Source organism: Rhinatrema bivittatum, chromosome 5, assembly GCF_901001135.1.
Source record: "Rhinatrema bivittatum chromosome 5, aRhiBiv1.1, whole genome shotgun sequence".
Classification (NCBI taxonomy): Eukaryota; Metazoa; Chordata; class Amphibia; order Gymnophiona; family Rhinatrematidae; genus Rhinatrema; species Rhinatrema bivittatum.
In genome coordinates this window covers 73,744,369-73,769,847 of record NC_042619.1, presented here as the reverse complement: position 1 = coordinate 73,769,847, position 25,479 = coordinate 73,744,369, and the positions used below count along the sequence as shown (strand labels likewise).

The following is a 25,479-nucleotide window of genomic DNA, read 5'->3' as shown; positions in this document are numbered from 1 at the left end:
TGGACCCTTGGTCTGACCCAGTAAGGTAATTTCTTATGTATAGTGATTATTATTCAGTTGTGGATGGGCAACTCATCAAGAGTTATTAGTCTATAACAGTGTTTTTCTTGGGGTGGAAAATAGGGTGGAGATATTTTTCTGTTATTACAGGGGAGGGAAAAGCTGTTTATATGTGGGCATTTCTATCGAGTGGAGCAACAGGAAGTGTCGACCAACCTCCCTGCCTTTTGCTGTATTATATTTTTTGCAATAAAACGAATTGAACATAAATCTCTCTGTCATATCTCTCCTATCCCCCCTTTGCTCTAGGTAGGGAATACATGTTTAGATCTTTGTCTATTCCCATATGCTTTAGAATACTGACCATTTTAGTAGCCATCCTCTGAAGAGGCTCCAACCGGTTTATATCATTTTGAAGATGTGGTCTCTGGAATTAATCACATTATTCCAAATTAGGTCTCACCAGCGATGTATACAGGGGCAATATCACCTCCATTTTTCTGCTGACCATTCCTTTCCCTATGCATCCAAACATTTTTCTGGTTTTTGCCGTTGTCTTATCCACCTGTTTGGCCACCTTAAGATAATTATATATAATCATACCCAGAACCCAATCTTTCATGCTTAGAAGAATTTCACTCCCTATACCAGAGGTGGCCAATACCAGATTTCAAGAACCACAAGTAGGCCTGGTTTTTAGGATATCCACAATGAATGTGCATGAGACAGATTTGAATCCACTGCTTCCATTGCATAAAAATCTATCTCATGCACATTCATTGTGGATATCCTGAAAACCAGGCCTGTTTGTGGCTCTTAAGGACTGGAATTGGCCACCCCGCCCTATACTGTACCATTCCCTTGGGTTTTTGCATCCTAAGGGATAGATTTTCCACTTTGCGCGCGCGTCCATGTGCACACGCTTCCTGGTGCGCACACATAGTGAAAAATCCATGGGCTGTACACACATGCATGCCGGACTTTATAATCTGCGCGCATATGTGTGGGCGGCGTGCGCAAGGGGGGGGTATGCAATTTCCGCCCGGTGACGCATTCTGGCCTTCCTCAGTTCCATCCCAGTCTGCTCCAATTAAGGAGCTGAAGTAAGATGCGCGTGCCGGCAGCCAGGTCTTCAGGACAGTGAACAATGGCGCTGCCCCAGCCCACCCCTTCAAAGAGGCGCAGTATTTATTCACATACCGGCGTTTACATGCATGGCTGGGCCTCTTCGATAATTCGCCCAGTGAGTGCAAGTCCCAGCCATGCACGTAAACACCGGAATTTATGCGGGCGGTTGAAAATCTACCCATAAATGCATAACTTTGCATTTTTTTTAGCATTAAATCTTAGCTGCCAGACCCTAGACCATCCCTCAGGCTTCACTAGATCCCTCCTCATATTTGTATACCTTCTTGTGGGGATATGATGGATGTCTTTAAGATCATGAGTGGTCTTGAACGAGTAGATGTGAATCGGTTATTTACACTTTCGAATAATAAAAGGACTAGGGGGCATTCCATGAAGTTAGCATGTAGCACATTTAAGACTAATCAGAGAAAATTATTTTTCACTCAACGCACAATAAAGCTCTGGAATTTGTTGCCAGAGGATGTGGTTAGTGCAGTTAGTGTAGCTGGGTTCAAAAAAGGTGAGGAGAAGTCCATTAACGGCTATTAATCAAGTTTACTTAAGGAATAGCCACTGCTATTAATTGCATCAGTAGCATGGGATCTTCTTAGTGTTTGGGTAATTGCCAGGTTCTTGTGGCCTGGTTTGGCCTCTGTTGGAAACAGGATGCTGGGCTTGATGGACCCTTGGTCTGACCCAGCATGGCAATTTCTTATGTTCTTGGCTTTCTACCCTGTTGCAGATATATGGCAGATAGTAATATCATCGGCAAAAAGACAAACCTTTCCTGATAATCCTTCTGTAATGATGCTCATGAAAATATTGAAAAGAACTGGTCCAAAGACCTAACCCTGTGGCACACCACTAGTAACATCCCTTTCTTCAGAGTGAATTTCATTTATCACTATCCTTTGTCACCTTCTACTTAACTAGTTTCTAACCCAGTCAGTCACTTTAGGGCACACACCAATTTATTTATAAATCGTCTATGCAAAACTGTGTCAAAGACCTTACTGAAATCCAAGTACACTACATCTAGTACTCTCCCCTGATCAGATTCATCTAATAAGATATACCTCTGGTAAAGCCATGATGTCTTGGATCTTGTAATCCATTGGATTCAAGAAACTGTTTTAGCTCACCACAGAAGTCAAACTAAAAGGCCTGTAGTTCGCAGCCTCCTCCTTCCACCTTTTTTTTTTTTTTTGACACTGTGACCTCCAGGAGAACAATAGTATGTGTGGGAATTTCGCTCTCACAATAATTCACAACCCAAAGGTAGACTTGTAGGGAGGTAGCACCCTGTCTCCCCACAGAGCCTGGAAATGTAGCTCATGTTTTATTCACTAGCCAGCAAATAGCTTTCTGCCAGAAATTGTTCCAGCTACCAATCTGGGTGATTTGACTTTCACTGTAAAATCAGAGCATGTTTCTATTCTCTGTATTTACAGTGAACCTTGAATAGCAAACTATCTCTAATTTATTACCTGTCTTGACTAGCCTGGTGTTAATTGTTAATGATTTAGCTGTGTCATATGCAATAGACAGTTGTGAAAGGTTCCAGCAGTGAAGTGCAGCCTCTAGTACTTTGAACAGTCCTGGTTTAACCTTCTGATCTTCTTGCCTGGAGTCGAGAATTCAGTTGCTTTTGTTCTGCTTAAATAATGGAAGCAGTTGATCCAACTGGGTCCTCCCCACCTCCTACTCTGGGTAACAGGAACATTGCAGATATGCTGGTGAATATAAGAGAAAAAATGTGTTCTCGGTAAGTACAAATGAAGCTTTTTTTTTTTTTTTTTAAATAAAATGGTATTTCTTTCTAAAAGGAACAGATCAAGATTTATTTAGTCAATGAGTGCTTATAACTATAAGCACTATTTGTTATATATTAGACCATGCAGGGTTTCCCAAGCCTATTTGGGGACCCTACATTTACGGGCCGATACAGTAAAGTTCGCGGGAGAGCGGGCGAGCGCCCAGGCCAGTGTCCTGTGCGCGCGATTCAGTAAACTAAAATATTTAAATTAGGGCCCGCGATAAAAAGAGGTGCTAGAGACACTAGCGCATCCCTAGCGCCTCTTTTTCAAGAGGAGCGGTGGCTGTCAGCGGGTTTGACAGCCAATGCTCAATTTTGCCGGCGTCTGTTCTCGAGCCCGCTGACAGCCACAGATTTGGAAACCGGACGCCGGCAAAATTGAGCGTCCGGTTTTCAACCCGCGAGCCGCAGGCTGCTTTTAAATTTTTTATTTTTTATTTTTTTTTTAACTTTTGGGACCTCCGACTTAATATCGCCATGATATTAAGTCGGAGGGTGCACAGAAAAGCAGTAAAAACTGCTTTTCTGTGCACTTCCCTGGCGCCGGCAGAAATTAACGCCTACCTTTGGGTAGACGCTAATTTCTTAAAGTAAAATGTGCGGCTTGGCTGCACATTTTACTTACTGTATCATGCAGGAATGACTAATAGGGCCATCAACATGCATTTGCATGTTGCGGGCACTATTAGGGCTGGATTTTAAAAGGGTTACACGCATAAGTTATGCGCGAAACCCTTAAAAAAGCCCCTTGCACACGCCGAGCCCTTTTTGCATAGGCTCGGCGGCGCGCGCAAGTCCCGGGGCTTCGCAAAGGGGGCGTAGGGCTCGGCGCGTGCAAGGGGGTGCACAAATGTGCACCCCCTTGCACGCGCCGACCCCGGATTTTTGTTCGCACGTGTGTAAGTTTATAAAATCTACCCCTTAGTCTCGGGGAGGGTTGGACATGCGTTTTTGACGCGCTATTACCCCTTATTGAATAAGGAGTAATAGCTTTACCCCTTATTGAATAAGGGGTAAAGCTAGCGCGTCGAAAACGCACGTCCAAATACCGGAGCGCACTGTACTGTATCAGCCTAAATGTCAGGTATTCAGGATACTCACAGTAAATATTAGGGTGGCCCTTATTTTTCAACTTTTGCAATTCTTTACTCCCAACCCCTAATCTTGCTCCAATATAAGAAAGTGCTCCTTGCCAAATTTCAGTTCAATTGAACTATTTTAAGGTGACCCCCAAAGGCCATAAAGTTTCAAATTTCACCGAAAATTAGTATTTCTTATTTAAAACTTTTGTATTTCATTTTCAGACATTGTTTGGGAAAATAAGTCAAGCATAATCGAAAGATAATTGTATTTATAACTATTTTCTTCATACAGTTATTTACATGAAATAAAAATTAGCCAAGATAGTGAGCAAAAATTTGCAATCAATGCCAGCCATGGAACCTGGTCGTCCTTTCTTGCATTGCAATAATAAAAACTGCTTATCCTCTTCGTTCTTAATGATGTTTAACGCATTCTCTTGTGCAACATCGAATACATCTAATTTATCCAGGAATTTCATTTGTTTTTTTGCTTCCACATCTGAGTCTCTACCCAACCACTTCTGTAAATCTTGCCATTCTTTATGTAGTGATATAACGTTTTCAATGCAATGATCAGTTCGTTTTGAGGGATTTCATCCTTTTTCCCAAAAAACAAGAACTTCTTTTACAACTAAGGTCGCATTTTCTTTGATAATTTAACAACACATAAATTAAAGAAAAGAGCACTGAGTACTTGCCGATTTAAAGGTAGTTTCGCTCCTACAATTTGGTTTAATTTCATTGCCTCCCCCCACCAAAAAAAAAAGTTGCTTTGCCTTGCAAGCATCTCCATTGCAACCTAATTTTGCATAGTCAAAGGTGTCCCATCTACCATAGGGGGAGATACAGGTGAAAGAAGATAAAAAGAACTAGGTGAATGAGAAGGAGGTCAAGTCAGCATTTTCTGATATTCTTGATAATAGTGCTTGTTACCTGTAGGTAGGAGACGAGGTAAAATGAAGGAATCAGAAAAAGCCCCAATAATGAATGCAGAACAGGTCTGTGGCTGTTTTCAATGCATTACCATGTGACTGGCAAATTCTTACAGCATCTGATGGCATAGGCGCCAGCTCTGTGGGTGCTTGCGTCCCTGAATATGGTCTCCTGCACTCCTTTAGTTGAGAGCTGAGAGCTCCATGCTGCAGAGCCTATGGGGAAGGGCAATAAAGAAATACCTCTCTCTCTCCTTGCTACAGCTGCCACCTCCCCTGTAGCCTATTGGCTGGCTGGGGAATGTCTGGTCAATGAGCTGCAGGAGAGATAGGCAAGAAGTGATGGGTCTCTTCTGATACTGCTCCCGCCTCTCTCTGCAGCCTGGTGGCTGGCTGTAGAATGTCTGACCAAGCACAGATACACATAACAGCACAACAGTGAACATTTAGAGAGATTCACAACAGAGTCCCTTCTGATTACTCAGGCATGGTTCTCTTTTCACCTCCACGTCACAGGGCAATCAAGTCCTCTGTTTCGCCTCCATCTTTCTTGACAGGTTTGGCTTTCTGACTGTAATCCCATTAGGCAAGAGGCAATTAATTGAATGAGGCCTCTGCTCTCCATCTCACAGATGATAGAATGATGGCATGCTTGTGTATGGTGCATCCTAACTTCATGTCTGCGACTTTTCTGTCCAGGGCCCTTCTATACTTGGGATGCTTCCTCACTCCTTCAGGGTTAATGGAGTCCTTGACTATGGTACAGTTGGCATGCTCTACCAGCCAGGATTCTCTGTTCTCTTCTACATAATTTATTATGTAGACTGATCTGTAAGAAAATTGGAGTCCAAAAATCCTTTGGAATTTCCTCCACTTGAACCACTGTCGTTGTGCCAGTTTATAAAGACTTGTCTTGCCCCAAATGACTGGGGGGTTACCCAGAATTGATCCTTCACCTTGAGGGGTAGTGGCTGGTCTAGCAAATCTTCTCCAGCCATGCAGTCTGTTGCCCCTGACAGATTATTGTCCACAGAGAAAGTATTTTGCTCTCCGGGGGGGACAAGGTGCTCCACTCAAAGGTGGATGCCAGCAATGATAGCTCTATGGCTATCCAGAACATCTCTCTGAAGGTCTTTGGTCCATGGACCACTAGGTTCACCTTTGATGTGATCATAGTATAAAAATCTATTGCTTGGGTCGGGGTGATTGCCATACACCACTCCCTAAGGTCTTGTTGTCTCAGCATTTGTAGAGGCCTAGAATGGCCTGAGAACACTTAGCTGTCAGATCTGTTGTCTGGTGACACCCATCAGCCTTGTCCCAGGTGAGGAGCACTTGCTGCAGGTAACTGGCCGAGTGGAATCCATACAGGTGATGATGGCTGCATGGCCTCTGGTGCTGCCAGCATTTCAGGTCTCCTGGCTCGTCCAATTACGGATAAGGGCATAGTAAATTCAGCTACTCCTTGGCTCTGTTCCGCCAACTTGTTCCGCCAATGATAATCTTCTAGCATCACCACCCACTCTGCTGCTTGCAGGATCTTAAAAAATGGCCTCCACCACTACATCCAGGCTCTCTCCAAATGAGAAGGCCTCACCATGGCCAGCCTCCATGTGGGACTAACTGGGACCTTTGGCGAGAAGGGTCTTTCTGCTGTTTTTATAGTGTTCCATTGGATGCATGCCACTTGCTCTCCTGGTGATGTCAGACTTGCACGTCGTACGTTCCCTCTTCTTTGGTGCGTATCCCGCTGATCCTCGAACATGGGAATAATCGCTGTTTTGTAAGTTTTCGCGTTTTTTCCCCCTTCTCATCACTTGTAAACTATATGTTCATAAAATATCACATTTCTCGTTGAAATGCACTTATCCACCACCCTTGAGTCCCATGTTGGGTGCCATTTTATGTAACCCTGTGTCTGGAGTTTGGATGTTCACTCCGCAATCATTTTTTTCCCTTCTCTTCAGTTCTCAAGGGGTGGGTTCTTTCTATGGGATTTGAAGATTGTCTTTCTTGGCCCAGGCAGTAGTGTGCAATTTTCCAAGTATGTTTATTACTTTCTGATCTCACACTTGTGAGATGTTGGGACAAACAGGCTGGATACTGTGCTAGGAGTTCAAAATAAAGTTTGCTGATTTTCTCAAATTTAACTCAATGTCCAATCACTCCAAAATGTTGAGATTATAGTTGTTACTTACAGGTGTTTTCCCATTGTCTGGGTATGTGTCCTGTCTCTCAGTTCCCAGGGATGGAGTTTAGTACTTCTTCACTCAGTATATAAACTGTCCCAGTAGTTTAGGGAAATCCTGTGGGTGATGGGATCCCCATAGTTACCTTTAAAAATCCTACCTTAGTCCAATATCTCCGTCTCTCGAATCCAGCTTGTGTCCTGGTCCCTTGAGGTGAAGATCCTGTTCCTGTTCTCCTTGCTTCTTTTATTCTGAAATGACCTTCTGGGTGGACAGGTCTGATGAAAAAACCCTGGCTCCTGCAGCCTTACTTCCCAGCAGAACCACTAGGCCTGGGCCTAGGGCTCCGACCATTAGGGGGCGAGAGCCAAGTGGAGCTGCAAACGGCAGCACCAAAGAGAAGTGGATATTCGGCAATCTCCACTCCTCTTTGCTGAGGACTGCACCCCCCTGTGCTATTCATACATCTGACTGTGCATGTAAAACTGACCCCAAATCCTAGTCCACCACCAAAACTTCACCTTGAGTTACTAGATGACCCTCCTATAGTGGTTTAGATAGATAACAATTAAATATGTCAACCTAGAGTCTATCTCTCTCTCCCTCTCCTCTCTCTACTCTCTCTCTATTCCCCTCTCCATGGCCAAAGCGTGAAAAAAAATTGTAGTTATTTTCGGCATTAAAAGTGTGCGATAACATGTGTTATGTTATTGCATGCTGCATTAATGCCCCTCATTTTCATAAACCCTGCCCAAACTCCTCCCCTTTGAATACATTTTCAAAATTTGCGTTTGCATCTCGCAATGCGATAAATAACACATGCCATTATGGCATTATTGCAGGCGTTAGGGCCCTAATGCCTGCGATAACGCACTTTGACCCTGCAGACTGCCACACTAATCCTACTCTTAGCACCACTAAATAACCTGAGACAACCAATCACAGCCATCCAGATTGGGAGGGATTGTAAGGGAATCGTAGTCCCACTAAGCTGTTATAGTCCCTAAAGGCCAGGGACCTCAGGCCATCTAGTGGCTGACCAGGGAATCCACCACAATAAAAATAAATAAAATATTCCTCTATTATATCCCATAGGAGACAGTAGTTATCTCTGGGGTTTTCAAATTGATGGAAGGAAGAACCACATGTAGCTATGGCCCTAGAGCTGGGGAGATACTGGCTGCTGAGCTGCTCAGGACATGCAGGTGGAGTGTCTTATGTAGACTCTATAAGTATGGGACTGGATATGGCCTGGAATTTATGAATGCCATAAGAAGTGATACAGGATGTGGGAAAGCAGGAGCAGTTCCAGAAAACAGTGCCTGAGCTCAGGGAGTGCAGAGCAGGGAAGTGATCCAAGCCTGTGGAGGAGGGGGACTCACAGATCAAACGGTGAGTGGAGCCTGCCAATGTAGGGAATCCTAACATGCTGATGAGGGGTGGGAATCAATGAAGGGATGGCTGAGCCAACCCTGCAGATGAAGGCAGCAGGATAAGAAGGGGTGAGAGAGAACCTGCTCACGGATCGGCTGAGGAGGCGTGAGGAGGAGTGGGGAGTTATGGGAAGAGAAAGGGGGAGGGGGACCGAGAAGGCCAGGTCAGTGGAAAATGGAGAGCAGAGCAGACTAAAGGGATGTAGGGAGTGGAGCTGGAAGAGGAGTATTAAACCCTGTCTCCAAAATATAAAATTCAAAGTATGCCCGAGCAGGAGAAGTAAGAGGGGAGTGGGAAAAATGGAAAAGGTGGGGATAGGAGGAAGAAGAGGTTAATAGAATGATCAAAAAGGGGAGGGCTGAGAGAGAGATTGGTGGGGGAAGAGATTGTGGTAGGGATGAGCTGTTGGGGAAAACGAAGCAGGATCGAGGAACTTGGTGGGAATGAGCTGAGGTGGGGGAGAAGAATAATTGGTGGAATTCTGAATATTTCCTTACTTATTTTTTGGCACCATGAGTCTTCCCCGTGTCCACATTACCTGCTCCTCTCTGGATATTTATAAAAAGGCTGGTCAGTTATACTTACAACCCAATGTGTTCTGTTTTTTTTTCCTAGGCGAGCTGTAATTTGGGTTGGGTTCAGCACCCCCAATTGTTTTTCAAAAGTTGGCTGCTAATTTTGATGGGGCAGAGAAAATCAAAGGGATCTAGGAAATGTAATCAAATACTAAATAAGATCTGGACAGAAAATCGTTTAGGAAAGCACTGACCCACAGCATTAAGATCACCCTAAATTTGTGTTCATTCCTGGCTAGCTTTCTCTCCAAGGAATAAGTGCAGGTATATCTGTTTTACCACTACCCTCAGAAATCCATTCATGTGACGTGTAAAAGCCACAGTCTGTAACCTCAAAGAGTGCCAGAGCTATAACAAAAGGGGCACATAGTATAGAAACTGAAGAAATAAAAATATGTTTGCTGTGTCTATGGTGATGCAGCCCGTAAGAACATAAGAACATGCCATACTGGGTCAGACCAAGGGTCCTTCAAGCCCAGCATCCTGTTTTCAACAGTGGCCAATCCAGGCCATAAGAACCTGGCAAGTACCCAAAAACTAAATCTATTCTATGTTACCGTTGCTAGTAATAGCAGTGGCTATTTTCTAAGTCAACTTAAATTAATAGCAGGTAATGGACTTCTCCAAGAACTTATCCAATCCTTTTTTAAACACAGCTACACTAACTGCTTTAACCACATCCTCTGGCAACAAATTCCAGAGTTTAATTGTGCGTTGAGTGAAAAAAAACGTTCTCAGCTTAGTTTTAAATTTGCCACATGCTAACTTCATGGAGTGCCCCCTAGTCTTTCTATTATCTGAAAGAGTAAATAACTTATTCACATCTACCCGTTCTAGACCTCTCATGATTTTAAACACCTCTATCATATCCCCCCTCAGCCGTCTCTTCTCCAAGCTGAAAAGTCCTAACCTCTTTAGTCTTCCCTCATAGGGGAGCTGTTCCATTCCCCTTATCATTTTGGTCACCCTTCTCTGTACCTTCTCCATCGCAACTATATCTTTTTTGAGATGCGGCGACCAGAATTGTACTCGGTATTCAAGGTGCGGACTCACCATGGAGCGATACAGAGGCATTATTACATTTTCTGTTTTATTCACCATTCCCTTTCTAATAATTCCCAACATTCTGTTTGCTTTTTTGACTGCCGCAGCACACTGAACCGACGTTTTCAATGTGTTATCCACTATGACGCCTAGATCTCGTTCTTGGGTGGTAGCCCCTAATATGGAACCTAACATTGTGTAACTATAGCATGGGTTATTTTTCCCTATATGCATCAACTTCCACTTATCCACATTATTTATTTATTTATTTATTTATTTGACACTTTTATATACCGACATTCATGAAAAAAGATCATATCGTATCGGTTTACAGAGAACGAAGTATTATAACATAACCTTAACAAAGAGGAGCTTAAAAGTTACAATAAAACAAGGGAATGGAACTGGGGAGGAGGAAAGAAGAGAGGACAGATAACTCATTAACTAACATTAAATTTCATCTGCCATTTGGATGCCCAATTTTCCAGTCTCACAAGGTCTTCCTGCAATTTATCACAATCTGCTTGTGATTTAACTACTCTGAACAATTTTGTATCATCTGCAAATTTGATTACCTCACTTGTCATATTTCTTTCCAGATCATTTAGAAATATATTGAAAAGTAAGGGTCCCAATACAGATCCCTGAAGCACTCCACTGTCCACTCCCTTCCACTGAGAAAATTGTCCATTTAATCCTACTCTCTGTTTCCTGTCTTTTAGCCAGTTTGTAATCCAAGAAAGGACATCGCCACCTATCCCATGATTTTGTACTTTTCCTAGAAGCCTCTCATGAGGAATTTTGTCAAACGCCTTCTGAAAATCCAACTACATTACATCTACCGGTTCACCTTTATCCACTTGTTTATTAACTCCTTCAAAAAAGTGAAGCAGATTTGTGAGGCAAGACTTGCCTTGGGTAAAGCCATACTGACTTTGTTCCATTAAACCATGTCTTTCTATATGTTCCGTGATTTTGATGCTTAGAACACTTTCCACAATTTTTCCTGGCACTGAAGTCAGGCTAAATGGTCTGTAGTTTCCTGGATCGCCCCTGGAGCCCTTTTTAAATATTGGGGTTACATTAGCTACTCTCCAGTCTTCAGGTACAATGGATGATTTTAATGATAGGTTAGAAATTTTTACTAATAGGTCTGAAATTTCATTTTTCAGTTCCTTCAGACCTCTGGAGTCTGATTTACTACTCTTCAGTTTGTCAATCAGGCCTACCACATCTTCTAGGTTCACCGTGATTTGGTTCAGTCCATCGGAATCATTACCCATGAAAACCTTCTCCGGTACGGGTACTTCCCCAACATCCTCTTCAGTAAGCACCAAAGCAAAGAAATCATTTAATCTTTCCGCGATGGCCTTATCTTCTCTAAGTGCCCCTTTAACCCCTTGATCATCCAGCGGTCCAACTGACTCCCTCACAGTATTTCTGCTTCGATTATATTTTTAAAAGTTTTTACTGTGAGTTTTTGCCTCTACGGCCAACTTCTTTTCAAATTTTCTCTTAGCCTATCTTATCAATGTCTTGCTTAAGCGTTGGAAAGTTAAATGTATTATCCTATTTTCATCTGTTGGATCCTTCTTCCAATTTTGAATGAAAAGATCTTTTGGCTAAAATAGCTTCTTTCATCTCCCCTTTTAACCATGCCTGTAATACATCTGGACTGAATGTATTTTTAAAAAATGACCATGCCTCTTGCACACTTTTTACCTTTGTAGCTGCTCCTTTCAGTCTTTTCCTAACAATTTTTCTCATTTTATCAAAATTTCCCCTTTGAAAGTTTAGCACGAGAGCCGTGGATTTGCCCACTGTCCCCCTTCCAGTCATTAATTCAAATTTGATCATATTATGATCACTATTGCCAAGCGGCCCCACCACTCTTACTTCTCTCACCAAATCCTGTGCTCCACTGAGGATTAGATCTAAAATTGCTCCCTCTCTTGTCGGTTCCTGAACCAATTGCTCCATAAAAATGTAATTTATTCCATCCAGGAACTTTATATCTTTAGCATGTCCCACCAATACATTTACCCAGTCAATATTGGAGTAATTGAAATCTCCCATTATTACTGCACTACCAATTTGGTTAGCTTCCCTAATTTCTCTTAGCATTTCACTGTCCGTCTCACCATCTTGACCAGGTGGACGGTAGTATACTCCTATCACTATAGTTTTCCCCAACACACAAGGGATTTCTACCCATAAAGATTCAATTGTGCATTTATTCTCATGAAGGATGTTTATCCTGTTGGACTCTATGCCATCCTGGACATAAAGCGCCACACCACCTTGCAGGTGCTCCTCTCTGTCATTGCGATATAATTTGTACCCCGGTTTAGCACTGTCCCATTGGTTGTCCTCCTTCCACTATGTCTCTGAGATGCTAATTAAGTCTATGTCATCATTCACTGCTATACATTCTAATTCTCCCATCTTACTTCTTAGACTCCTAGCATTAGCATACAAACATTTCAAAGTTTGTTTTTTGTTTGTATTTTCATTCTGCTTCTTAATTGATAGAGATAAATTAGAAATTTCTTTTAGCTCAGGTGAGTTTTTAGTTACAGGCACTTGGACTACTTTTCTTATTATTGGAACCTCACTGTCGGGATGCCCTAATTCTAATGCATCATTAGTATCCTTTGAAGATATCTCTCTCCGAACTATGAGCTGCTGAGCGACTGTCGGCTTTCCTCTTTGTTCTAGTTTAAAAGCTGCTGTACCTCCTTTTTAAAGGTTAGCGCCAGCAGTCTGGTTCCACCCTGGTTAAGGTGGAGCCCATCCCTTTGGAAGAGACTCCCCCTTCCCCAAAAGGTTCCCCAGTTCCTAACAAAACTGAATCCCTCTTCCTTGCACCATCGTCTCATCCACACATTGAGATGCTGGAGCTCTGCCTGCCTCTGGTGACCTGTGTGTGGAACAGAGAGCATTTCAGAGAATGCTACCCTGGAGGTTCTGGATTTAAGCTTTCTACCTAAGAGCCTACATTTGGCTTCCAGAACCTCCCTCCCACATTTTCCTATGTTGTTGGTGCCCACATGTACCACGACAGTGGCTCCTCCCCAGCACTGTCCAAAATCCTATCTAGGTGATGGCGTGAAAGTGAGTTCACCTGGGCCTCGGCACCATTGTTAAGGAGGTCAATTTAAGGTGACCACTGTGGCTTTATGTTGCCATCCAGCACCATCTTCTAGTGACCCTCCCCCCCCCCATGCCCCTTGGCACGCTCCCATCCATCTGGCAGGAGAAGTCAGACAGCAATGCTGCTTACCAGAGGCTACTGCCTTGCATCTGAAGTAGTGCCTTTTACTCTTGCAGGAGCTACTTGGCCCTGTGCAATTGAAACTTCAGATCAAAGCCACCATCGAAGGGGGCAGAAGCAGTTAATAAGCAGTGGCACTTCTCTCTCACTTCCCCTTTTTGTTAATTTTAGCTTTGACAACAGTCAACTGTTTGAATGTGTTCTAATTATCACTTATATTCTAGTGAAGTCACTAAAAAAAAAAAAAAAGTTTTAGCACTCTGCCTCCATGTGTGTGCTGGATGAGAGGGGATTGCATGAGGTGGGACTGAGATGACAGAGGGATGAGAAATTATGAATGCATGGCAGACCCTCCCGGTCTGGCCACTAGATGCCACTATCCCTGTCCTTATAATACACTTTGTTGCGACCATCGCTGCTCGACGCCCTCACTCCGCCCTCTTTACTTCTGTGGCGACTCCCTCCGGGTCTGATGGACAGCTGGCTGCCGTGGCGTTTCCATGCCGCCTCCCTCCGGCATACCCGGACCGGCTCGACACTGCAACTCCACCATCTTGTCCTGATGCCTAGGGCGCGCACGCGTCCTGACTCTTGTACCAGCAAGGGCATGAACCTCAGGGGCGTCCCCCTGAGATGACCTCATCTGCTTCCAATATTTAAAGGTCTTTGAAAATGCTAACAAACTGACAAGCCGATACAGTACAGTGCGCTCCAACGGAGCGCACTGTTAACCTGCCCTTGGACGCGCGTTTTCCCTTACCCCTTATTCAGTAAGGGGCGGAAAACGCACGTCCATCCTGCGGCACCTAATAGCGCCCTCAACATGCAAATGCATGTTGATGACCCTATTAGGTATGCCTGCGTGATACAGAAAGTAAAATGTGCTGCCAAGCCGCACATTTTACTCTAAGAAATTAGTGCCTACCCAAAGGTAGGCGCTAGTTTCTGCCGGCACCAGGAAAGTGCACAGAAAAGCAGTAAAAACTGCTTTTCTGTGCACCCTCCGACTTAATATCATGGTGGATATTAAGTAGGTGGTACAGTAGAAACGGGCAAAAGGAGGTGCTAGGGACACTAGCGCATCCCTAGCGCCTCCTTTTGACCCGGAGCAGCGGCTGTCAGCGGGTTTGACAGCCGACGCTCAATTTAGCCAGCGTCGGTTCTCGAGCCCGCTGACAGCCACGGGCTCGGAAACTGGATGCCGGCAAAATTGAGCGTCCGGTTTTTGGTCTGACAGCCGTCGGCCCATTTAAAAAATTTTTTTCTTTTTTTTTTACTCTTCGGGACCTCCGACTTAAAATGGGCCGACGGCTGTCGGGCCAAAAACCGGACGCTCAATTTTGCCGGCATCCGGTTTCCGAGCCCGTGGCTGTCAGCGGGCTCGAGAACCGACGCTGGCTAAATTGAGCGTCGGCTGTCAAACCCGCTGACAGCTGCCGCTCCGGGTCAAAAGGAGGTGCTAGGTACGCGCTAGTATCCCTAGCACCTCCTTTTGCCCGTTTCTACTGCACCACCTAATTTAAATACAGAATCGCACGCACAGGTGCGCGCCGGGAGCGTGGGCGTTCGTCCGCTCTCCCGCGGACTTTACTGAATCGGCCCACGAGTTAGCAAGGGGGATAAGCATATGGCTACATACTCGCTTCAGCTATCCAAGCTACTCTGCCTCTTCAGACTTACCAGAAGTACCCACTCCTCGGAGGCCTGGTTCTTTTCTTTATTTTCAGATTACAGATAGGAACCGGTACTCGCTCCTCGAGGGCCCATGTTCCTGGACACTCTGAAGATTCTCTACTGCCTGGAAGCTATCACTGCTACAAACAATTGTGAGTTACCATCGCTCTCTCAGAGCTTTCCCTGGAACTCAGGTACTCGCTCCTCAAGGGCCTAATCCTTTCCAGCTCCTGAGCTTACTTGAGACCTTACGTGAGTTTGTCATCTAGTTCTGTTCATGAACTCTGCCTACTCACTGTCTACAGTTTCTCAACAGTTCAGCCATCCTGGATCGTTGTTCCAGTACCTGAGGGACTACAGCCCTGCTGGGCATATCAGCTCACTACTGCCACCTCTGGTGGTTTCTAATAACCTGTTTAATAAAAGAACTAATGTGTGTCTGTATCCATAGTCCAGCCTAGCCACTGGTCCCCCTTTCTGGGTATCCTCCCGAGGGCGTAGTCATCTGCCATCGGCCCAGGGATCCACCCACAACTATATCAGATTCATTATAGATTCCTACTCCTTTAGCAAGACGATATCTGAGACACTACTCCTCCCTCTCCAGGAGCCCCCTACACAGAGCGTTCTCTACAGATTGCTCCACCTATCTGACTGCTCCTCTCATCAAGCATCAGATTTCTAACAGGTTGCTAACTCTGCAGTCTAACCCACAACAGATTGCTAACTCGAGCAGCAGATTTACAACACACTTAGGAAGGCATCCATACCCTTCAGTCCCTTCCACCTGGAGCTTCTGATTGGATGACTCAGTGCTATTTAGCCCAGCCAGTTTGAGAGAAGACAAAGAGAGCAAGATTTATTTTTTCCACACTCTGGTGAGGCCTCCCAGTAAGAAATTTCTTTTAGAAGTGTCACTGCCCAGTGCACTTCCGGCGGGAGAGTCCTTCTATTTTACAGAGAGAGAGATTTTAAGCCTGAGACCTCTTTGGGGCTAAGGTGCTCCCTTCAGGGGACCAAAAATTTGAGCCTACTCTACTCACCAGGTAGGCAAGCACCAGTGATGGATCCTGCTGCCAGAGACAGTGAGGGCAGAGAAGATATCCATTTTGACTTTTGAAAATACGATTTGGACTTTGAGTGAAGGGGGGAGGTTTTTGGATCCCCTTCCCCACTGGGATGGCAGTGGTGAGATATAGCCTGATCCCATGATTTTTCCACAAGAAAAATCCCAGAAGTCACAGCTAAGGAAAAGGAACAACTGAGTCAAAGGAAGAAAGAGCAGGAGGAGGAGACCCCACCCGGCTCTCTGCATATCAAAGAACTAGGACAGGCTGCGTGTCTAAGGGGAAGAAGAGGTCTAAAGATAGGATTTTTGTAATGCAATTGGGATCCCTTCTATAGGAATCCCTTATGGCCTCTGGGAAAGTATGCACATTTAAAATCACCCAGATGTCTGTAATAAAAGACACCTACCTCCTCAAAAGACTTTCCTGTACCATCAGTCAGATGTAATCTCAGACTTCTAAATTATGGACTTTATTTTGCCCTAAACTAATCAGTAAATTATTATTTATCAACTGTTCTTTGCAGCTTCTTCCTCCTGGGGATGCCACAGCTAGGGAACACACAAGGGTCACGCTAAAGTTCTTTCTCACTGTCTGGGCCATAGACGAAAGTCCGACCCCCCCCCCCCCCTAGAAAGAATCCCGCTCCCAGGGAGAAAGAGTCAAGCGGGGGAAGGACTGAGCTAGCCGGAGCAGCCCCAGACCTTATAAATGTGATTCAGTGCCCTTGTGATTAAACACCCCGGGTAAGGGTTACAAATGTGTTAAACGGGGGGGAGACAGGGCAAGTGTTAAATTAACTAGGGCAGTGAGCACAATTAAGGTGTATGCTTGCGATTAGTCAGTGCCCGGGATCACTAAGAGGGACCTGGGCAATTACTCTGCTTGTCTGACCCCCCAACGCTGGCCCTTAAAGAGATGATGATGTTGCAAGCGACGGGGAAGGAGATAAAAGATAATGGCTGCGGCAGAATGGGTGTTTGCTGGGAGAGGGGAATGATGATCGTGTAGGTACCAGAGAGATAGCGCCGCTGTGAACGTGCAGGCTGAATTGCTCCCGCCTTCGCAGCCCGCCGGGCTCTTTCTGCCCCCGTGCTGACGTTTGCTGGTATTGTGTCAGCTAGCCAGCGGGCCTGGATGGGCAGGCGTTTCTCTGTCTAGTGCCTGCAGACAGGGGGCGGGGGTGGGCGCAGCCCGATGAACGAGATCCCCGCCTGCTGTGCGTGACGCGGAGAGGAGGAGGAGGAGGAGGAGGAGGGGACACGTGGAGCTGCTAGCACGGCTGCCGATTACTCGTACGGTCGGGCCGATCGGCTGCCCTCCGGTATTTGTCCATGTGTCGTCGCCGACGCTGAACCCGAGGGATCGCATGCGGCACCGCGGACAGCTCCATGGAGTCCGGCTTTCAACCGCTGGAGCCGGAGCTGCCGCGGGCCCCGGAGAGCAGGCGCAGGAACTGTGAGGCGCTGGCCAGGGTGAGAGCGGCCGTGTGCAGCTGGTGAGTACACAGGGAACGCACGGCGGGCCAGATTCTTCACTAAACTAGGGTGGATCTCGATTCCTCAGCTTTTTTTTTTTTTTTTTTAAATAATTCATGTAGATTTGTCTGGTCTGTTCTGAGAGGAGAGGTTCTTCTTCTCATTAATGTTACCTGCTCCTTGACCCTGAGGGCCTGCCCATGCACTTGCTGAGGTCTGTACCTCCGTCTGCTGACCCTATTCTCTTTCTCTAACGAAAAAAAACAAAACAGAACAAAAAAAAACCCAAAAAAACTACGAGTAGACTCGGACAAATAAATCAGACAGTAGTTTGGTCCAAATATATCAGGTCCATTAAAACCGACTTAAAAAATATTCAGCAAAAACACTGTACAAAAATGTATTTTATTTAATTTCTAAAGCTAAGTGCTCAAACCACACCATTTAATATGTTGTGGAAGGCAGACACTATATATTAAACAGTATTTCCTCAGCCTTTCATTTGTTTATCCTTCTTCCACAAGTGTGTCAGTGTGTTAATATGTTGAATGAGAGTGGTTAAAATCAGTAATGTGGAAGTTCATATAGTAGTATACAGTCATATCCATTTTGCTACAGGCATAATATTTCTGCATACAAACGTTAAAAGTCCCACAACTGAAAAATAAATGGTCTCCAAGGAATTTATCTGCATATTCCAACAAAGAAACTCTTGAGGGATCCCTTCTTTTGCAAGTGTATCAATGTGGTACTCACACTGAGGCTAATGTAATAAAATGTAAGTAAAAAATGTGCACTGAACAGCGACTTGACCCCTGATGCAGAAATCATCAGGAGTGAGGAAATAAAAATAAGAGAACATAAAAACGTGCATCTTATATCAGTCACATTTTGCGGGCCAATACAGTAAAACCCGCGGGAGAGCCGGCGCTCCAAGGCGAGCACCCTCCCAACGCGCGCCCAGGCCACTCTCCTGGGCGCGCAATCCAGTATTTAAACGAGGGGCCTGCGGTAAAAGGAGGCGCTAGGGACAGTAGAGCGTCCCTAGCGCCTCCTTTTTGACAGAAGCAGCGGCTGTCAGCGGGTTTGACAGCTGACGCTCAATTTTTCCGGCGTCTGTTCTCGAGCCCGCAGACAGCCACGGGTTCGGAAAATGGACGCCGGCATAATTGAGCGTTCGTCTTCCGACCCGTGGACACATTTTACATTTTATTTTTTTTTTATTTTTGGGGCCTCCAACTTAATATCGCTATGATATTAAGTCTGAGGGTGTACAGAAAAGCAGTTTTTTCTTCTTTTCTGTACACTTCCCTAGCACCGGCCGAAATTAGCGCCTGCCTTTGGGCAGGCGTTAATTTTTGAAAGTAAAATGTGCGGCTTCGCTGCACATTTTGCTTTCTTTGTCGCGTAGGAATGTCTAATAGGCCCATCAACATGCAAATGCGCTATTAGTTTTGGGGGAGGGGGTTGGCCACGCATTTTCGGCGCGCTATTACCCCTTACTGTATAAGGGGTAAAGCTAGCGCGTCAAACGCGCGTCCAAACCCGGGCTAACAGTGCACTCCACCGGAGCGCACTTGACTGTATCGGCCCGTTAATTTAGTAGCATACATAAAACATGATTTATGTGCATAAAACTGAAAGGATGCACTAGACAGACTTAAAGCAACCTCAGCTGAAGTGGGAGTTAATTGGTTTAGTGGGTGGGGCAGTGTAAGTAGCTGGGTGGAAGGGGTGGTCCTTGGTCTTGGATTAAGGGTCCCCATGTTTTTGAGGTTTTTGTTTTTATAAAGCATTGCTCTTGAGTCAGAAATGGAATAAAAGTTAACTAGTTTTCAGGGCTAGTGTTAGTCTGTGATGTAGTGCCGTCATGTTTTGGACTGGGTTTGGGGTTCCCAGGGGCAGTGATCCACCCCGGACCTAAGACAACCAAGTCTAGGATCCCTGGCACCCAGGAGCTCCAGGTTCAGGATCATGCTGCACAGCATCACAGGCATACATCAGCACCAGAAATGTGAGTTAACTCCACTCCACTTCTGATACCGGAGCTAAGTTTTTCCAGTATTAACAAAAAGTGAGTTAAGCCTTTAGGGCTTTAATGCACCTCCCTGCAATGCTAGTAATAGCTGTAGGAGTGCTTTGACCCATGGGCAAAAGGCAGTGCATGGTAGAGGGGGCCCATTATATGACAACACAGGGCTCCACCTCTATGAATCTATTGGCCAGGGCACTGAATCTTGGGGCAGAGGAGAGCCCTCCACTTCTTGTACCAGCACCTACCTTCCCAGAAAGTGTGCAGGGAACGGGAGAGGAGGGGTGAGCCTAGAGCAAATAGAACACAAAACACAGCAAACAATAATCACTCTGCTTCCTAATCCAGCCTTTGTTCTCATCTTATTTGCCTCCCCCCCCCCCCCCCCATCTGTAGGGAACAGGATAGGAGGGGGTAAAACTGGAGTGGACACAAGAACAAAGAATAATCCCTTTTTTGTCTGCATATTTCTAATTTGTGTTCTCTTGCTATGTGTTTGGTGAGGATCTGTGTTCTGCGGGTATGATCAAGCTGAGGTATTCTGCTAGCACAGTGGTTCTCAACCTTTTTTTTCCATCGTGACACACCTGACAGAACACACTGCTCATTACAATTCATGGCGGACATAAAAAATAAAGGTCCCGTATTATTTTTATTGTTAAGAATGACACAAGGGAAAGACAGCAGCAGCAGCCTCCTCCACTCTCAACATTAGCAGCAGCAGCAGCCTCCTCCACTCCCAGCCCTTGCGGCCTCGAGAAAGGACTCTCCATCCGCCACGGGGGGCTGACGTTGCTCCTCTTTTTGCTCTGCGCCACGCTGCTCTTCTTCAGGCTGCGCCTTTCTTCTTCGGCCCAAATGCTGCACACACTAGCATGGTCTCCTCTTCCCGCGCATGCAGCCACTACATACAACTTCCTCTTCCCGGGGGGAGCGGGAAGAAGAAACCATGTTGGTGCCGCTGACTCCAGCTCTCCTGCCGTGTTCTGCCCAGGCTAACTGCATTTTAAGCCCGGGCGGAGGAAGAGTTCCATTTCATCGGGGCAGGGGGAGCAGCTGGGTCAGCAGGGGACTGGGAAGCGTGGCGACTCGCCGGTTGAGAACCGCTGAGCTAGCATGTGGGTTCTGTTTAGGTATCTGTATGAGCCCAGCTGGTTCTTTTTCCTAATATTTATTTTATGTGTTTCATTTTTTATACCGCCTATCAAAAAGCTTACCGTGGCGTACAAAACTAAAACATGAACAAAATCCAATAGGAGGTGTATTGGTGTTTTAGGACCCAGTGGAATATTTGCAGTGCAAGCCTTTCATATAGTAAGGTTGTTAGGAGTTAATGCTGTTTTGGTATAGCAGATTTGCCGTATGGGAATTGTGAGCGACATTTTTGGGAGGATTTTGTGTTACTTCTCAAAGTGTCTGGTAATGGAGGGCTTTATTGCCACTGTTACTGAGGTGGCAACAGAATTTGAATTTTGTTTTAGATGGTGATTAATAAGGAGTCAAACCAAAGAAAAAAATCGACAAGAAAGGAATGTGAAAGAAATCACATCAAACAAATGAACATTTCCTACCAAATTATTTTATATAATTTTATCAATCAAAACTGCTTGAAAAATTTTTTTTTTTTTTTAATTTTGTTAAAAGTGGGAGATGGGGTTTCATATTCTGCCAATCATTGGTTCCAACCAGGTAACCCTTGGTGTTTAGATATAAATTTAGACCTGCTATTGAACAGTCCTAACTTAGATAACTTATCTGTCTAAATCTGAATATCGCTATTTATCCAGCTAAGTAGCACCGCCCCCATTACTCCCTTTGCCCACCCCTTATCCGGCTAAGTAGCTTTTGAACAGCAGCTTTCTGGTGCTTAGAAAAAAGGTGGAAGGCATGGTTGTTCCCTGGTCTCCGAGTATTTTAAGTCTTTGTGGACATGTGCATTGTAGTTGGTTCATATGGGTTTTTAAAAATATGTTTTATTTAGCTGTTTTATGTTGATTTTGTATTGTGGTGGTATTGTAGATTTTATTGTTGTACACTGCACTGGCCAGGTTTAACCTGAAAGTGTGGTATATAAGTTTGCCGCCTAAGCAAGTGAAAGAGCCATGCTGATTGAGTGCGACGTCTCGCAGTGGCTCAGTTCGGAACCTTCTCCACTAGCAGAGCTTCCTGCTCTGCCCATGCGCAGGTTTAACCTGAAACTGTGGTGTATATAAGAAATTGGAAACAAAATAAAATATGGAAAAGTGGGTAATTTAAATCTAAAATCCAAATTTGGAAACAATAAAAGGGGGCAAAGTGACCCTGAATAGTTAATGCCTTCATTAGCATAGGATTTATATGCTTATTTATGAACAAACGTTTTGTCTACTAAAATCTCTATTTTTATATTTGTAATTTTGCTCACAAATATAATGTGAACACAAGAATGTGCACTTGGCCTAGCGTGTCTTTATTACATCTAGTCCCTAGTGTAAGGGGATAAAGATTCTGGAGAGTGGCCTTGGGTGCTGCTGCTCTGTTAGTGTGGGGGAGGCTCTCCCTTGGTTAGTAAAACTCTGCACTTATGGGCCGATACAGTAAAATTCGCGGGAGAGCCGGCGCTCCGAGGCGAGCGCCCGCTCTCCCAACGCGCACCCAGGCCACTCTCCTGGGCGCGCGATCCAGTATGCGAATGAGGGCCCGCAGTAAAAGGAGGCGCATGGGACACTAGCGCGTCCCTAGCGCCTCCTTTTTGACAGGAGCGGCGGCTGTCAGTGGGTTTGTCAACCGACGCTCAATTTTACCGGCGTCGATTGTCAAACCCGCTGACAGCCACAGGTTCGGAAAACGGGCGCCAGCATAATTGAGCATCTGTCTTTCAACCCGCCGGCCGATTTAAATTTTTTTTTTTTTTAAATTTTTGATTTTTTAAAAATTTTGGGGCCTCCAACTTAATATCGCTATGATATTAAGTCGGAGGGTGTACAGAAAAGCAGTTTTTTCTGCTTTTCTGTACACTTCCCCAGTGCCGGTAGAAACGCCAGCCTTTGGGCAGGCGTTAATTTCTGTACTGTATCGGCCTGTTTGTAAAGCAAATAGGGAAGGCCCCCTCTTAAATTTCCTCTTCCGCTCTTCATATGTGATACTGGATGTTTCTCTTAGCATCTGATTTTTATTTTCTTGTATAAAGTAGTGTGATTGCTGTGTTAGCCCATTTTGAATGTACCGAAATAAAGATTAACAAAAACGTCATACCTTTTTTACTGGAATAACTTAATACATTTCTTGGCTAGCTTTTGGTAGCTAATACTTTCTTCCTCAGGTCAGAATAGGATAAAGCAAAAGATGATGTTACTAGAAAATATAAGTGAATCATAAAAGGCTTTCCAGTGATAGTGGGAAATGGCAGAGGTTGTGGGGGGAGGATCAGAAGGTGACAGCCAGTATAATTTTATGACTCAGTTGTTTTCTTACAAGCCATAGTACAAAATTCCTTTGTTTCACTTGGCTTCATTGTCCAGTTCATTTATTTTTCCGGCTGGTCTTGTCAAGGTTTTGACGGAGGATTATAAATCTCTCCTTGTGGTGTTGCAGCTCTGTGCTTGCACGGAGGTAGATTTTTTGGAAATGTACTTTTCCAGCCCTGACCATACATTTCTCCTGTTTGGTGGTTATCAGTACCTTCAGGGGCGGTTCTATAATGAGGCAGGGTGAGGCGGCCGCTTAAGGCGGCAAGATTTTGAGGTGGCAGAATTGACCCCTGCCACAGCTGCCTCACTCTTCATTCAGACAAACTCAGTCCTGAGGAAATTCTGCGTTACTGAGGAGCACAAAATTCCCCCCCCCCCCCCGTGCAGAAATGCCCATTTCTGCGCAGAATTAGGAGCAGACACCACCGTGCCACGAGTGGGCCCCATCCCGTTTGCGGCAAAAGAGGAAGGAGGCCCTGGCATGCTGCATTGCGGTGAAGACGGAGGTACAAGTCCTGGCATGCCGCGAGCAGAGCAGGCCCCGGTGATTCTACGTGTAGTGGTTGTGTGAGTGACTGAGAGGCCGTGGATAGAGGTATGTCTTTAAGACTGCAAGCGCGCGTGTGTGTATGGGAGAGCATGAATGAGGGTGTGTGTGCATGCGCCAGAGAGAGGGAATCTTTGTGAGGAGTTTGTGAAGGAATGTGTGTGTGTGTGTGTGTGATTGGGAGCTGGTGTGCTTGAAAAAAGGAGTGTGTGTATGTGAGGGTGTTTGTTTGTGAGAGAAGGAGCTTGTGTGAAAGGGTGTGTGTGTGTGTGAGAGAGATAGGTAGCCCGTGTGAGGGTGAGAGAGGTAGCCTGTGTGTGTATGTGGCGGGGAGGGGGTTGAGAGAGAGAGAGGTAGCCTGTGTGTGGGGGGGTGCGAGAGAGATGGAGCCTGTGTGTATGTGTGGGGGTGCGAGAGAGAGGGAGCCTGTGTGTGTGTGTGGGGGGGGTGCGAGAGAGAGGGAGCCTGTGGGGGGTGCGTATGTGCACGAGAGAGAGGGAGCCTGTGAGTGTGAGAGAGAGGAAGCCTGTGTGAGGGGCACTCCTGAGAGAGAGGTCAAACTCTGGAAGTGGAGATAGAGTGGAAGGGGTTGAGCCTAGCGGGGAAGGGGAGAGATAGTGGAGGGTGAACGAGTTTGGGGGCCTGAGAAGGCAATGTGAAAGGAGACTGGCCAGCGTTTCCCCTGCAGCCGATGACAGGAGAGGGTCTGAGGTGCCGCCAGCGTTTTCCCCACAGCCGGCGGCAGAAGAGGCCTTGCTGTGCAGCCAGAGAAAAGGTCCAAAATGTGTGTGTGAAAGAGACTTGCCCTGTGAGAGTGACTTTGTGGGTGTGTATAAGAGGATGTGTATGTGCATATGAGAGGGTATGTGTGTATGTGTGTATACAAAAGGGTGTGTGTCTGTATGAGAGGATGGTGGGGTGGGGGTGTATGTGTACATATGAGAGGGTGGTGGGTGTGGTTGAGTGTTTGAAAGGTTAGTGGGTGGGTGTGTGCATGGTGTTTATATATGAGAAGGGTGTTTGGGTGTGCATGAGAGAGTGGGTGGGTGTGTTTGTGTATATATGAGAGGATTTTTGTCTGTGTGTGTAATTGTGTGACTATGAGGTGGAGTGCCTGCCCAATTGTGTGTTTGTGTGATAGTACCTATATATATGTGTGTGTGTGAGAGAGGTTAAAGTTTGTGCAGCCTCCTCCAATCTATGACAATCTCAGGAGGACTGGAAATCTAAAGTTCCCAGGTATAGAAAGTAGGAGATTTTTTTTTGTATCCTTGTTAGTTTTAATTATTGGATGTGATGTATCTGCTGTTTTGAAATATTTTATTAGCGTTTGGTAATATTTTAAACATTTTTATACATGCTTTTAATTACCTGAATTTATCAGCAGATTTGACATTATTTTTATTGGAATGTTTAATGTTTTATATTTCTTGATTGTGTTTGCATTTCTTACAGAGTTTGGCTTCTTGTGATTTCCAGTTTAGTTTTTGTATGCAAGTTTCAGTTTATATTTAATGATCTCTTTATTCTGTATTTCATGAGGTCTATCTGTTCTGCTTGCGTGACTGAGTCTTTAGGTATTCTGCTAGCATGTAGTTTCTGTGTAGGGATTTACAACAACCTGGCTTTAATCTGTTTTCCTAATAGGAGGTGGATTGGTGTTTAGGGCCTGATGTAATATTTGCAGTACGGCTTTTTCATAAGTTGAGTGCTGGCAGTTATGATATGGAAGGTTTACTATATAGGAATTGTAGTTCA

General features: G+C 45.1%; 1 protein-coding gene across 2 annotated transcripts in view; it reads left to right on the top strand.

Moving 5' to 3' along the window:
- The first annotated feature begins 2,790 nt into the window (after positions 1-2,790).
- Positions 2,791-25,479, top strand: part of SLC35F2 (solute carrier family 35 member F2) — a 73,827-nt gene continuing 51,138 nt past the window's right edge. The window contains exon 1 of one of the 2 annotated variants that reach the window (XM_029602458.1): positions 2,791-2,893. In XM_029602458.1, the coding sequence (XP_029458318.1) occupies positions 2,793-2,893 (101 nt within the window). In that variant the 5' untranslated portion in view covers positions 2,791-2,792. Of the gene's footprint in view, positions 2,894-17,462; positions 17,714-25,479 lie in introns of those variants that run through there. The other variant, XM_029602457.1, reaches the window with a different exon arrangement.